This window comes from Podarcis vaucheri, assembly GCF_965113315.1.
Source record: "Podarcis vaucheri genome assembly, chromosome: 16".
Taxonomy (NCBI): domain Eukaryota; kingdom Metazoa; phylum Chordata; class Lepidosauria; order Squamata; family Lacertidae; genus Podarcis; species Podarcis vaucheri.
The window spans coordinates 39,826,263-39,841,200 of NC_138754.1; the positions used below are offsets into that span (position 1 = coordinate 39,826,263).

Below are 14,938 nucleotides of genomic sequence, written 5' to 3' on the forward strand. Positions count from 1 at the left end.
TGGGTGTCATTGAACCTGACCCTATGGAGAAAAGTCAATGCTCTTAAAATGAACACAATACCTAGTTTATATCTAGTTTATTTCTAAAGAGGAATTCCAATTCACATCACATCAGTTCCAATAATATTTATGCAAAAAATATTTATGCAAAAAATGTAAATACTGATAAAAGGAGGAGGATTTTGGATCCCAGACTTAGAAATGTATCACCAAGCATATTTACTGTCAGGTAGACAATTCTGGAGACCCATAACTGAACACAACTGTCCAAATTGGGTTGCTTTGGAATATTCCTATGTAGCACCTCTAGAAATCTGGGTAGCACTTGGGTCTAAATACAAACATTAATACTCAAGATGCTATTGAAACAATAACACCAGTTGGAATACCACATGTCCAAAAAATATAAATTTGACCTTTTCTCCCACATTAAAATGACTTTGTGGGGAAACCTGTCTTTAAAAATCAGGAAAGAAATGGTTGTATGGGAGAGGTGGATGAATTTGGGTATATTAACATTAGACCAGTTGATAAAAGAAAAGGATGAATTTTATACATAGTCTATCCTAAGAGACAAATACAGATTACCTACAAATGCTCAATGGCAATATCTCCAGATAAAACACTTGGCAGAAAGTGAGGAGGAATTAAAGAACCTTTTAATGTGGGTGAAAGAGGAGAGCACAAAATATGGTCTGAAGCTCAAACGTCAAAAAAACTAAGATCATGGCCACTGGTCCCATCATCTCCTGGCAAATAGAATGGGAAGTAATGGAGGCAGTGAGAGATTTTACTTTCTTGAGTTCCATGATCACTGCAGATGGTGACAGCAGTCACAAAATTAAGAGACGCCTGCTTCTTGGGAGAAAAGCAATGACAAACCTAGACAGCATCTTAAAAAGCAGAGACATCCCCTTGCCAACAAAGGTTCGTATAGTGCAAGCTATGGTTTTCCTAGTAGTGATGTATGGAAGTGAGAGCTGGACCATAAAGAAGGCTGATCGCTGAAGAAACCTATCCATTCTGAAGGAAATCGGCCCTGAGTGCTCACTGGAAGGACAGATCCTGAAGCTGAGGCTCCAAGACTTTGGCCACCTCACAAGAAGAGAGGACTCCCTGGAAAAGACCCTGATGTTGGGAAAGATTGAGGGCACACGAAGAAGGGAACGACAGAGGACGAGATGGTGGGACAGTACAATGGTAGCTCTGGTTACGTACTTTATTCGTTCTGGAGGTCCATTCTTAACCTGAAACTGTTCTTAACCTGAAGCACCACTTTAGCTAATGGGGCCTCCCGTTGCTGCTGCGTCGCCACCACACGATTTCTTTTCTTATCCTGAAGCAAAGTTCTTAACCGGAGATACTATTTCTGGGTTAGCAGCGTCTGTAACCTGAAGCGTATGTAACCTGAGGTACCACTGTATTCTTGAAGCTACTAACATGAGTTTGACCGAACTGCGGGAAGCAGTGGAAGACAGGAATGCCTGGCATGCTCTGGTCCAGGGGGTCACGAAGAGGCGGACACGACTAAACGACAAAAAACCACCATCTACAGACCAGCAGCTTTTACAACTTCAGAGACCCCAGAGATATTGAAGCAGTTTATTAATTCTTAGGCAAAAAGCCCCCACCATAAATAATTCAACATATATAATTTTTTGTTATTATCAAACCAATTTGATATACAGGTACACAGGGAGGATCGGAATAAAGAATTAGAGATCTCAATTTCGACCACATATTGGGAAACTGTTTTAACTACTACAACAACAAAGGTGCCTCTGGACTTTAAACTGAAGCTCATACAACAAAAAATAATATTTAGAATATACTGCACCCCATTATCTTTTTCTTTTAAAAAGGGCTACCTAAGGTATCTAGCTGTTGGAAATGCAATAGGGATAATGCTTTTCTGAAACACGTGTTTTTTCATTGTCCTATATTGAAAGATTTTTGGCCGAAGGTAACTGAACGGTACAGAACAACCTTACATTCATAAAGCAAAATATCCTCTTGAATTATATACTCAGCACATAGAACCTTACAAAAGCACAATACGAGTGGACCCCCCGTGCCCTTACCACAGCAAAGAGACTGCTCCTGATGACCTGGGGAAATAAAAATGAGGCTCCCTTCTATGATTGGGCTGAAGACTTGTACAAACTCGCAACATATGAACAACTTGCATATAAACACAGATTTGCCATGGACAAATTCAATGATATTTGGAATCCTTCTTACAAATACTGTAATAGATTATAAGAGCTGGTGAAGTACAATACCTTGTAAAATATGCAGTTTTGGGTTCCCCACCTCCTTTGTTTTCCCTTTTACATGTGTTCTGTTTCTCTTTTTCTCTCATTTACGCCTCACCATGTTTAGTGCACATATAATTACATACTTTTTGAATTTCAAATCAAGATTTCTTAAAACAAAAAAAGCAGCAACTGGTGAAAGCAGGGGCCAGTGAGGCCAGGGACCGGGGCGGCGGGAGGTGTAGTTCAGCAACCTCTGGAGTACAGTGGTACCTCGGGTTAAGTACTTAATTTGTTCCGGACGTCCGTACTTCACTTGAAACTGTTCTTAACCTGAAGCACCACTTTAGCTAATGGGGCCTCCCGCTGCCGCGCCACCGGACCCTGATTTCTGTTCTCATCCTGAAGCAAAGTTCTTAACCTGAAGCACTATTTCTGGGTTAGTGGCGTCTGTAACCTGAAGCGTATGTAACCTAAAGTGTATATAACCTGAGGTACCACTGTAAATGCTGTCTTATATTTAACACTCGATTGGGAGCTGCCCAGAGTGGCTGGGGAAACTCAGCCAAGTGGGCAGGGTATAACTAATAAATCATTATTAATGATTATTATTTATTTTATTTTTTGAATATTTTATTAGGGATGATTCACTCCCTGATGGGCACTTTCTTGATCTCCTGCCCTACACCAGAAGATACAGAAGCATGATTAGTTGCACCAACAGGGTAAAGAACAGCTTCTATTCGTGGGCTGTTAGGCTGCTGAATGAAAAGAGCTGAGTGGGGTGTGCTCGTGTAATCTCACTGTATACAAGTTGTACAAGTGACAATAAAGTATTTTATTCATTCATTAGTTGAATATAAGAGCAACATATAATCAAATACAGCTTTCCCCTAACCACCCCCCAAAAAAAACCAGCCCCAAGTACGTCCAGGTAATTACATTAGTAATATAATGAAACAAAAATTTATTTCTAGTTGCTGGTTTAAAAACTATCATTCCACATGCTCCCATGTGTGTTAGGTGGTTTAAATGCATGTTCTTTCTTTGATGCCTATGTCATAAAGGAGGACTGTGTTATGTAAAGGTTCTGTAGTTTTTCACGTTGTTTACTTTCATTACTATTATTATTATCTGGAGGTTCCCTGTGGTGGGTGTGCATCAGTAAACGAGGGGTATTAGGACTAAGAGAGCTGAGAGGGGGAGTGCTTGTTTGGATTTGGATTTGATATCCCACCTTTCACTCCCCTTCAGGAGTCTCAAAGCGGCTAACATTCTCCTTTCCCTTCCTCCCCCACAACAAACACTCTGTAAGGTGAGTGGGGCTGAGAGACTTCACAGAAGTGTGACTGGCCCAAGGTCACCCAGCAGCTGCATGTGGAGGAGCGGGGAATCGAACCCGGTTTCCCAGATTACGTGACTACCGCTCTTAACCACTACACCACACTGGCTCTCAATCTCACTGTATACAAGTTGTACTGTAAATTTCCCCAATTACATTGGGGTGCAGTACAAGTGACAATAAAGTATTTCATTCATTCATTCATTAGTTGCATATAAGAGCAACATATAATCAAATACAAACAATCAAATAGTTTTCCCCTAACATGCCCCCCAAAAAACATGTGTGTTAGGTGGTTTAAATGCATGTTCTTTCTTTGATGCGTATGTCATATAAGAGGACTGTGTTATGTAAAAGTTCTGTAGTTTCTCACGTTGCTTTCTTTCATTATTATTATTATTATTATTATTATTATTAGGAACTCGGGAGGTTCCCTGGCGCCGAGCCAAACCAACGGAATAATAATAATAATAATAATAATAATAATAATAATAATAATAATTTATTATTTATACCCCGCCCATCTGGCTGGGTTTCCCCAGCCACTCTGGGCGGCTTCCAAAAGAATATTAAAATACTATAATACATCAAACATTAAAAGCTTCCCGAAACAGGGCTGCCTTCAGATGTCTTCTAAAAGCCTGGTAGTTGTTGTTCTCTTTGACATCTGGTGGGAGGGTGTTCCACAGGGAAGGCGCCACTACTGAGAAGGCCCTCTGACTGGTTCCCTGTAACTTGGCTTCTCCCAGTGAGGGAACTGCCAGAAGGCCCTTGGTGCTGGACCTCAGCGTCCGGGTAGAACGATGGAGGTGGAGACGCTCCTTCAGGTATACTGGGCCAAGGCCGTTTAGGGCTTTAAAGCTCAGCACCAACACTTTGAATTGTGCTCAGAAACGTACTGGGAACCAATGTAGGTCTTTCAAGACCGGTGTTATGTGGTCTCTGCGGCCGCTCCCAGTCACCAGTCTAGCTGCCGCGTTCTGGATTAGTTGTAGTTTCCGGGTCACCTTCAAAGGTAGCCCCACGTAGAGCGCATTGCAGTAGTCCAAGCGGGAGATAACCAGAGCATGCACCACTCTGGCGAGACATTCCACAGGCAGATAGGGTCTCAGCCTACGTACCCGATGGAGCTGGTAAACAGCTGCCCTGGACACAGATTTGACCTGTGCCTCCATGGACAGCTGTGAGTCCAAAATGACTCCCAGGCTGCGCACCTGGTCCTTCAGGGGCACAGTTACCCCATTCAGGACCAGGGAATCCTCCACACCTGCCCGCCTCCTGTCCCCCAAAAACAGTACTTCTGTCTTGTCAGGATTCAACCTCAATCTGTTAGCCGCCATCCATCCTCCAACCGCCTCCAGGCACTCACACAGGACCTTCACCGCCTTCACTGGTTCTGATTTAAAAGAGAGGTAAAGCTGGGTATCATCCGCATACTGATGAACACCCAGCCCAAACCTCCTGATGATCTCTCCCAGCGGCTGCATATAAATGTTGAAAAGCATGGGGGAGAGGACAGAACACTGAGGCACCCCACAAGTGACCCAGGGGTCTGAACACTCATCCCCACCACCACTTTCTGAATACGGCCCAGGAGGAAGGAGCGGAACCACTGTATAACAGTGCCCCCAGCTCCCAGCCCCTCAAGACGGTCCAGAAGGATGCTATGGTGGATGGCATCAAACGCGCTGAGAGATCCAGCAGAACTAGGAAACAGCTCTCACCTTTGTCCCTAGCCCGCCGGAGATCATCAACCAGTGCGACCAAGGCAGTTTCAGTCCCGCGATGAGGCCTGAATCCCGACTGGAAGGGATCCAAATGGAAGCGATGTTTTTACACCAGCCTTAATAAGTTGCTATGCGAAGTCAGTGGCGAAGCGCTGCTCCAGCAAAAGACTTTGGGGCGATTGACTGATTTGAGTTAGTCAGTTACTTATTGATTGGGGGGGGGGGTATTTTCTGAGGCGGCTTTTTGCCCCCGAGTCAGAACGAGGCTCGCCCGGAAAAAAGAGGCCGGAAAGGTGAGCTTGGCGGACGAGCAACTTACTTCCGAAGTCCCGCCTGGGACGGAGAGGCCTCTCTTCAGGAAAGGTGCAGAGAGAGAGAGAGAGGCAGGACCACCGGGCGCTCCGCTCCAGCCAGAGGCGACGACGAAATGGCGCCCTCAGGCCCAGGGAGCCGGATCTTATACGCAGAAGGTTCTTCCGGGTCAGGACACAACTACTTCCGGCGCGAGGGAAAAGCCGCGACGGTACCAGTTTCTCTCCTTGCCCCGGCGGGGTTTCGAGCGGGGGGAGGAGGAGAGCGCAGACTCCGCGGGGGGGGGGGGCGCGGCCCGCCAGGTTCACCACTGCGGGGCGGGGGGCGGCGGCTCCCGCCCCCTGGAAAGGCCCCCTTCCCGTCGCTCTGTGGGGACGCAGGACCATAGACGTGGCACGGGATAGAGCGGCCTCCTCTCCTCACACAAAATATGGCTGTCTGGCTGTCTGGCTGTCTTTCTCTCTGGGTGCCCCGCCTGGAGTGAACAAGGCCTTCCTCGGATCTGGGTCCTGAAGGGATCTGTTATTAAGGCTCCTTTGAATGTGCCGTTTTTTATTGGAATTACCTGTGTGTTTTTAAACAGAACATGCATTGATAGATGATGGTGATCATAATTAATAATAATAATTAATAATAATAATAATTTATTATTTCTACCCCACCCACCTGGCCAGGTTTCCCCAGCCACTCTGGGCGGCTCCCAACAGAACACTAAAAACAGAATAAAACTCCAAACATTTAAAACATCCCTAAACAGGGCTGCCTTCCGATGTCTTCTAAAAGTCTGGTACAGTCTCCCTCGTGTTATGTCTGCTTCGTGTTACTTACTTTCAGGTTGACCCAAAAGTACCAGAAAGGGTTACTTCTGGGTTTCACTGCTCACGCATGCGCAGACGCGCAAAATGACATCATGCGCAGAAGCGGCGAATCACAACCCGTGCGTGCGCAGATGCGCCGCTGCGGGTTGTGCTCTTTTCATGTTGCATACGGGCCTCCGGAATGGATCCCATTCACAACCAGAAGTACCACTGTAGTTGTTTATTTTCTTGACATCTGATGGGAGATAGATAGGGACATATATAATACATGTACGTTAAAGGTAAAGGGACTCCTGACCATTAGGTCCAGTCGTAGCCGACTGGGGTTGCGGTGCTCATCTTGCTTTATTGGCCAAGGGAACCGGTGTACAACCTCCGGGTCACGTGGCCAGCATGACTGAACCACTTCTGGCGAACCAGAACAGCGCATGGAAACACCGTTTACCTTCCCGCCGGAGCGGTACCTATTTATCTACTTGCCCTTTGACGTGCTTTCGAACTGCTAGGTTGGCAGGAGCAGGGACAGAGCAATGGGAGCTCACCCCGTCACGGGGATTCGAACCACCATCCTTCTGATCGGCAAGTCCTAGGCTCTGTGGCTCAACCCGCAGCACCATACATGTACATACATAGTTTTCATTTGATTAACACTTACTTGTGTTTGTTTTTGTCTTCCCAATATGTTTTCAGCTGCTCTTATGTTATCTGTAAGCTGCCCTGAGTCAGGGGAAGAGGCAGAGTACACATTAATTATTATTACCATTTCCTGCTTTTCACCACTGCAGGGCGCAACATCAATGAAGCCATAGTGAAATAACGTTCCCCTCTTTTGCCTTCCCTTCTGCAGAGTCTCCTTGCGATGGTCGGCTTCTCCCTGGAAGCCCAGAAGCGCTTAGCGGCCGACATCACCCGTGTCCTCTCCCTCTACGGCTTCATTGCGGATGCCTACATCATTGTGAGTCAGTCCCCATCTCCACCGCTGTGGGGCAGAAAGGGATCTGGGGAAAGGTGGCACCCTGGCCTCCTCACCGGGATCTGCATGATGAGCAGGGTGGGGGTCCTGGGCTTTTCCTGGAAGAATCTGGGAGGGGTTGGGATGTTCCCCATCTCCCAACTCTTTGCAAGGCTGCAGGCACACCATACATTTAAAGAACCCTGGGAACTATAGTTTTCCCACATTGAACTACAGTTCCCAGCACTCTTAACAAACTGCATTTCCCAGGGGAGGGGGGGCAAGAAGCACGCAACTGTAACCCTGTTCCACCCCACCCCACCCTCTTTCTTCCCTGCTAGGAGTTTTTCACAGACAATCTGTGGGGCAGCCTCCCGCCGTCCTGGCAGGCCGCCCTGGCTGACCTCCAGCCCCCACAGCTGGCCGCCCTCCTGCTGGAAAATAGGCATGCCTGAGAGGAAGAAGCCAGGTAGGGTCGAGGGTGTTGTGGGTCTCCTTGGGCAGCCTCAAGGGTGCTTCCTCGGAAATGGGTGCATTTGAACCCGCCTTGTATGAATGGAGGGCCAAAGGGATGCAGGGCTCCCATCGAAGCACTTTTCTCACGGTTTGAAAACACAGAGGCTGTGTTGTGAATTTAATTTTCTGTCCCTCCCCTGCCATTAAAGACGAATGAGAACATGGGTGGTTTTGAGACTCCACGTTACCTGCCACCGCTTGTCTCCCTCCCTCGCCCCCCCCCCCCCAGGTACAGCTCGGTCTGGCCACTATCCCTGCTGGCCTTCAAAGCCTCTGCCCACACCTTGGCCTTCCCCAGGAGGCCCAGCGGCTGGGCCGGCAAGTCCACGGAAGCCGGGAGGCCGGAAGAGTTCCGGGACAACCAGTGCCAGAGCTCCAGGCTCCCGCCGCTTTTCTGGAAACACGTCAAGCCCAAGAAGCAGCACGAGATCCGTCGGCTGGGGCAGGTACAGCTGAGCTGGGGAGGGAGGGCGGCTCGAGTCAGCGAGCCCAGCTGCGTGTCACCAAGGAGGCAAGAACTGCTACCCCCACTGCCAGGCCCAGCCCTGTTCTCACTTGTTCCTTTCACATCCAGCCCAGGGTAGCAAACGCACCACTACCGGAAAGCATTCTCAAAACAGGGCATTTGTTTTCTACCAAAAAGGGATTTGGGGGTCACCAGGAACACACATCAGATGCCAAGCCTGAGTACAGACAAAGGTCTTTTAAAAAAAAATATTATTTATTCATTTTGTCGATACAAACAACAACTGCAAAAGACACATACAACAAAAACCATAACAACAACAACACAATTTGACAGTTCAGATTTGAATACACTGATATACCTATGAATAAACCTTTTTAACAATATTTTCCCACCTCTCTTTCCTCTCCCCACCTCCCACCATTATCCGCTTTATCGCTTAAATATTCATTCCAGATTTCTTCCTATTTATCCATTCTTAATTTGTGTTGACATGCAGTTCGTTCGGATGTAGCTAATCTGTCCATATTATCAATCCATCTTGAACGCACTCCTGAAAGCCAATTACGAGGGAGGTGGGCACAACTCCCAAGGGAGGGTATTCCACAAACAGGAAGCCACCACTGAAAAGGCCCTGCTGTGCAGTGGCGTAGCGTGGGTTGTCAGCACCCGGGGCAAGGCAAGTAATTGGCGTCCCCTAACCCGTGGATTTGCGCCCCCTAACCCTAACCCCCAGATGTTGCACCCGGTGCGGCCGGCCCTCCCTGCACCGCCCACGCTACGCCACTGCTGCTGTGAGTGTGCCAACCAGGCAGCCCCGAGAATAAGACCTCCACAGCCTGTCATAGGGTTCAAGCAAGGCATCTGCCAGAGCTGCTGCTGGTCACTGCAGGAACTACTGCTGTGCTTCTGATGCCCCCGTGGCCCTGCCCAGCACACTCCCTTCCACCTCTTCGCACACTCCCTTACACCTCTTCCTCCAGCCACACCTGGTTTCCTCTCCTGCTGCTGCTGCCCATCCTCCTCCTCTCCCTCTCCTGGGAAGCAGCCGCTGCCCCTCGCTGAAGTCACCAGGGGGTCCCTCCACCTTCGCTCCCTGAATGGGTCCTGGGGGGCAGCTCCACAGGGGCCTCCCTGACTCCCGTTTCCCCCGCAGATGGTCAAACGGCTGAGTGAGCTCACGGGGTGCCGCCAGGTGGTTGACGTGGGCGCTGGCCAGGTAAGTAGGGATGCAAGAGGCCTCTCGGGTTCCTCTTCCTTTTCGGAGTCTCGCAAAGCCTGCTTTATTTACAGTGTCTTCTTTATTTACAGTGTCTTCTCCCCCCTTTCCCCCAGGGCCACCTCTCTCGCTTCCTGGCCTTCGGCTTGGGCCTCTCCGTCACCGCCATCGAGGGAGACCCCCGGCTGGTCGCCCAGGCTGCCAAGTTTGACCAGGAGCTGGTGCAGGCGCTGAGGAAAGAGGGGGCTAAGCGAGGAGGGCAGGTGAGGAGGCAGAACGTCAGGGGTGGGGAGGGGGTGTGGTGTGTTGCAGAGGGTCCTGGCTTCCTGAGGAGGGGGGAGGCAGTCCCTCAGGTCCAAGCCGTGGCAGGCAGCTTCCTCAAACACTTGGTGTATTCCCACACGGCAGGGGGTTGACTAGATGACTCTTGCGGGTCCCTTCCAGCTTCTGTGAGCCACGTACCCTCCACTTAATGCCCCCTCTGTTTCCTTCAACCTCCATGGCTCCCCCGGCCAGAATCCCAGGAGCTGAGTCTTCTATGCCTCTCCCTTGAACGCAAACTCAGCTGCGGTTCCTGCATTGCAGGGGGTTGGACTAGATGGCCCTTAGGGTCCCTTCCAACTAAAAATATCTGGGGGAAGTACTGTAGCTGACATCAGAAGCGAGGAGGAGTATTTTCAGGGGAGCAAGGAAGAGGGTGCAGGCTGTACCTAGGCATGTTGGCCTAGGACCCATGTACCTACAGGACTGCCTCTCCTGGTCTGCCCCGTGGAGGACCTTAAGGACCACAAATGAAAACATTTTGGAGGTCCCAAGTCGCAAGGTGGTTAGACTGGTCTCAACTAGGGCCAGGGCCTTTTCAGCACTGGCCCCAACTTGGTGGAACGCTCTGTCACAAGAGACCAGGGCCTTGCGGGACTTGACATCTTTCCGCAGGGCCTGCAAGACAGAGCTGTTCCGCCTGGCCTTTGGTTTGGACTCGGTCTGACCCTTATGTCTTCCCACCCCTTACAGTTTTGATCTATGGGCTACTATTAAAATGAGGCTGCTTTTTAAATTGCATTTTAACCTGTATTTTAAATTGGGTTGTTTCCATTATAATTTTACTGGTGTTAGCTGCCCTGAGCTCAGCTTTGGACAGGGAGGGCGGGGTATAAATAAAATTTATTATTATTATTATTATGTCCACCAGAGGGACCTTGAGGAGCCGGCCAAGGGACAGAGGAGCCAATCCCGTCGCCCAGTGTGGAGATGCTGCCAATGGGGATGGAGCCTGTGGTCTCCCGCATGCAAAGCAGGCTCCGTCCCACTGAGCCACAGCCCTTCTTTTCAAATTAAAGTAGGACACTAGTCCTCATGGTTTATGAAAAAATGGTTGAAATAGGAACACACCTTGTTCAGAGCCATATACCTTTGTTCTGGGAGCTCAGCAGGTTAGGGGGAGGCTGGCCCAAACCCATCCTCGTCCCCAGGCAGGGGTCCTGGCCTCACCCAGCCCCTCCCTGGTTCTCCTGCCGGGTGACACCTTCTCCCTCTTCTCCTCCCGGCAGGTCCCCAGCGGCATATCTCTGGAGGGGCCGCGGCACGTGGCTGGCTGGGTGGATCCTGGGGCACCATGGACCGAATTCTGGCAACTGCTGCAGCACCCAGAAGTGGAGGAGCATGGCCCTGCGGTGAATGGAGGCAGCCTTGGGACAGCAGGAGTGGATCCTGGGGGAGAGGACCTCCCAGGCCCCCCGGGATGTGGGGCCAGCAGCGCCCCCGCCTGCCACACCCCCAGGGGGCGCCAGCTGCTCCTGACGGGACTCCACGCCTGCGGTGACCTGAGCGTGGCCCTCCTGCGCCACTTCGCCCGCTGCCCCCACGTGGCGGGCATCACCTCCGTGGCCTGCTGCTACATGAAGCTCACCACGGCAGAAGCCCCCGTCCTGCCAGGGCCTGGGCCCCCGCCCTGCCCCACAGAGCCCGGCTACCCCCTGAGCACCTGGGTCTCCACCCTGCCCGGCCACCGGCTCTCCTACAAGGCCCGCGAGGGGGCCTGCCACGCCCTCGAGGACTACGCCCGGCGGCTCAAGGGCCGCAGCGCCCCCCTCAGGACCCACTGCTTCCGCGCGGCCTTGGAGACAGTGATCTGGGCTGCTGACCCGGCCAAGAAGCGCCTGGGGGTGCAGACCATCGCCAAGGCCCACCAGCTCACCTTTGGCGAGTGAGTGAGCCCAGGGGGTGGCGAGCGCCAGGCCAGGCAGCTCCACTGGAGAGGGTTGGGATAGATGGTATTTGGGGGTCCCACACAACTCTCTGGTTCCATGAGTCAGTTAAAGCTGTGGCTCCAAATGTCCCCGAGGATTTTGGAGGTGGGGGTGGAGGACAGCCCTGTGTGGACATGGGGTCGGGTCACAGCAAAGGTTGGCCCCACAAACCAAGGCGCTGCCAATAAGCAGCCATGAACCTTATTAGCTGTGATTCCAGAAATGCTGGATGACCTTTGGGAGGCCCCTTAAATAATATGATGTAATAATAATTTATTATTTCTACCCCGCCCATCTCACTGGGTTTCCCCAGGCACTCTGGGCAGCTTCCAAGATTTGGGGAGAAATGTGCAGTTAATTGTAACTGTTTTGTACAGTGGTACCTCAGGTTAAGTACTTAATTGGTTCTGGAGGTCCATTCTTAACCTGAAACTGTTCTTAACCTGAAGCACCACTTTAGCTATTGGGGCCTCCTGCTGCCGTTGCACGATTTCTGTTCTCCTCCTGAAGCAAAGTTCTTAACCCGAGGTACTATTTCTGGGTTAGCGGAGTCTGTAACCTGAAGCGTCTGTAACCTGAGGTACCACTGTATTTGTTTTTTATCCTATACAGTGGTACCTCAGGTTACATACGCTTCAGGTTACATACACTTCAGGTTACAGACTCCGCTAACCCAGAAATAGTGCCTCTTTGCTTCAGGATGAGAACAGAAATTGTGCTACGGCGGCAGCAGGAGGCCCCATTAGCTGTTGTTGTTGTTGTTTAGTCGTTTAGTCGTGTCCGACTCTTCGTGATCCCCTGGACCAGAGCACGCCGGGCACTTCTGTCCTCCACTGCCTCCCGCAGTTTGATCAAACTCATGCTAGTAGCTTCAAGAACACCATCCAACCATCTCATTCTCTGTCGTCCCCTTCTCCTTGTGCCCTCCTTCTTTCCCAACATCAGGGGCTTTTCCAGGGAGTCTTCTCTTCTCATGAGGTGGCCAAAGTATTGGAGCCTCAGCTTCACGATCTGTCCTTCCAGTGAGCACTCAGGGCTGATTTCCTTCAGAATGGAGAGGTTTGATCTTCTTGCAGTCCATGGGACTCTCAAGAGTCTCCTCCAGCACCATAATTCAAAAGCATCAATTCTTCAGCGATCAGCCTTCTTTATGGTCCAGCTCTCACTTCCATACATCACTACTGGGAAAACCATGGCTTTTACTATACGGACCTTTGTTGGCAAGGTGATGTCTCTGCTTTTTAAGATGTTGTCTAGGTTTGCCATCGCCTTTCTCCCAAGGAGCAGGCGTCTTTTAATTTCGTGACTGCTGTCACCATCTGCACTGATCATGGAGCCCAAGAAAGTAAAATCTCTCACTGCCTCCATTTCTTCCCCTTCTATTTGCTAGGAGATGATGGGCCCAGTGGCCATGATCTTCGTTTTTTTGATGTTGAGCTTCAGACCATATTTTGCGCTCTCCTCTTTCACCCTCATTAAAAGGTTCTTTAATTCCTCTTCACTTTCTGCCATCAAGGTTGTGTCATCTGCATATCTGAGGTTGTTGATATTTCTTCCGGCAATCTTAATTCCGGCTTGGGAGTCATCCAGCCCAGCCTTTCGCATGATGAATTCTGCATATAAGTTAAATAATCCTGCATATAAGTTAGCTACAGGGTGGGATTTCCCCGAGACCTTTTGCACTTCAGCCCCAGTGCAGAGGCTCAGCACGGCTCTCTCTCCGTCTCTCTCCTCCAGGTACGCCCGCTTGGGCCTGGAGAGGGTGGGGCTGGACCCTCACGCAAGGAGGCTGGAGCCTGGCCCCCTGCAGACACTGCTGGCTCAGGAAGGGAAAGTGGTGGCCTTCTTCAGCCTGGCCCTCCTGCTGGCCCCCCTGGTGGAGACTCTGCTGCTTCTGGACAGGATGATCTTCCTGCAGGAGGAAGGTAAGCGGGGGGGGGGGGTTTCCCCAGCCACCATTCCTGTGCTGAAGGGGGTGGGCCAGATGGCCTTTGGAGGTCCCTTCCAACTCTGCGATTCCACGAACGAGCACCAGAGGTGGACATCAACCCTGCAGGCCCAGTGGGAACTCCCTGCCCTACTGAGGAAGGGCGGGCCCTGCTCCAAGCAGCCTTCCCCACACCTGCCACCCCCCGAATGTTGCCCCAAGCACATCCAGGACCCTCACCAGGCTCTCCTCCCCAAACAGGGTTCCACTGCCAGCTGCTCCCGCTCTTTGACCCCGCCTTCTCCCCCCGCAACCTGGTGCTGGTGGCGGCCAAGACCCCTCTGGGCTCTGCTCTCTTGGACGTGGCAGCGGAAGACTGAAGGGGACCGCTTGGGGATGTCTGGACCCACACACTCTGCCCCACACCGCAGGAAGCCAGAGAACAGGAAAAAGCAGGGCGTGGGCACTCTGGACACCTGGATTCAGCCACAAAGGGGGCTCCTGCTCCCATCATCCCTGGCCAGGTATGGGTCAGAGAGGGTGGAAGAGATCTGGAGAGGTTTTCCCCTTTCCATCTGCGCCATGCAGGCAAACAGGCTCCCAGAAGAGGCATGGAGATGTGAACAGCCTGACACCTTCCTCCTTGACCCCTCCTCAGTAAGGAAATGCAGAGGAAGGCAAAAGACCCTCACCCACCACCAAGTCCAGCTGAGGAACGGCCTCTCCCAGGACTTTAAGAGCGGCAGAAAGCAGCTGGGAAGGGAGGACTTCCGGAAATCCCAGTTACTCATAAATTTCACAAGTGTCTGGGCTGCTCATTTCCATCGTTTTCTGTGTTTTTTCCATGCACTGTGGCCTTTTATGCATTGTAACTTTGCCGCTGTTTTTAGTAATGTGTTGAATGTTTTTTAATTTATTAACATCACTGTTGAGAGCAGATTTCTGCTTATCTGATATTTTCAGAATGAGTTTCACCGTGTACTATTGTGTCGCTGTTCTATTATTACCGTGTACAGTGGACACTCGGGTTGCGAACGTGATCCATGCGGGATGCACGTTTGCAACCCGCAGCGGCGCGTCTGCACACTCGCAGGTTGCAATTCGGCACTTCTGCGCATGCGTGACCGCCAAAACCCAGAAGTAACCCATTCTGGT

The 14,938-nt window shown here is 50.8% G+C and overlaps 1 protein-coding gene across 4 annotated transcripts; it reads left to right on the top strand.

Moving 5' to 3' along the window:
* The first annotated feature begins 5,808 nt into the window (after window positions 1–5,808).
* LOC309521534 (methyltransferase-like protein 25B) lies at window positions 5,809–14,722 on the top strand. Of its 4 annotated transcripts, none has more exons than XM_082204159.1 (8): window positions 5,809–5,847; window positions 7,302–7,409; window positions 8,152–8,368; window positions 9,545–9,607; window positions 9,724–9,870; window positions 11,158–11,813; window positions 13,594–13,781; window positions 14,045–14,722. In XM_082204159.1, exons 2-8 carry the CDS (start codon window positions 7,396–7,398, stop codon window positions 14,161–14,163), a joined length of 1,404 nt encoding a protein of 467 aa, XP_082060285.1. In that variant the 5' UTR covers window positions 5,809–5,847; window positions 7,302–7,395; the 3' UTR covers window positions 14,164–14,722. The 4 variants fall into 4 exon arrangements, with proteins under 4 accessions (XP_082060285.1, XP_082060282.1, XP_082060284.1 ...); XM_082204156.1 differs by lacking the exon at window positions 5,809–5,847 and adding an exon at window positions 5,937–6,178 and having other exon boundaries at window positions 7,145–7,409; XM_082204158.1 differs by lacking the exon at window positions 5,809–5,847 and adding an exon at window positions 5,937–6,178.
* The last annotated feature ends 216 nt before the right edge of the window (window positions 14,723–14,938 follow it).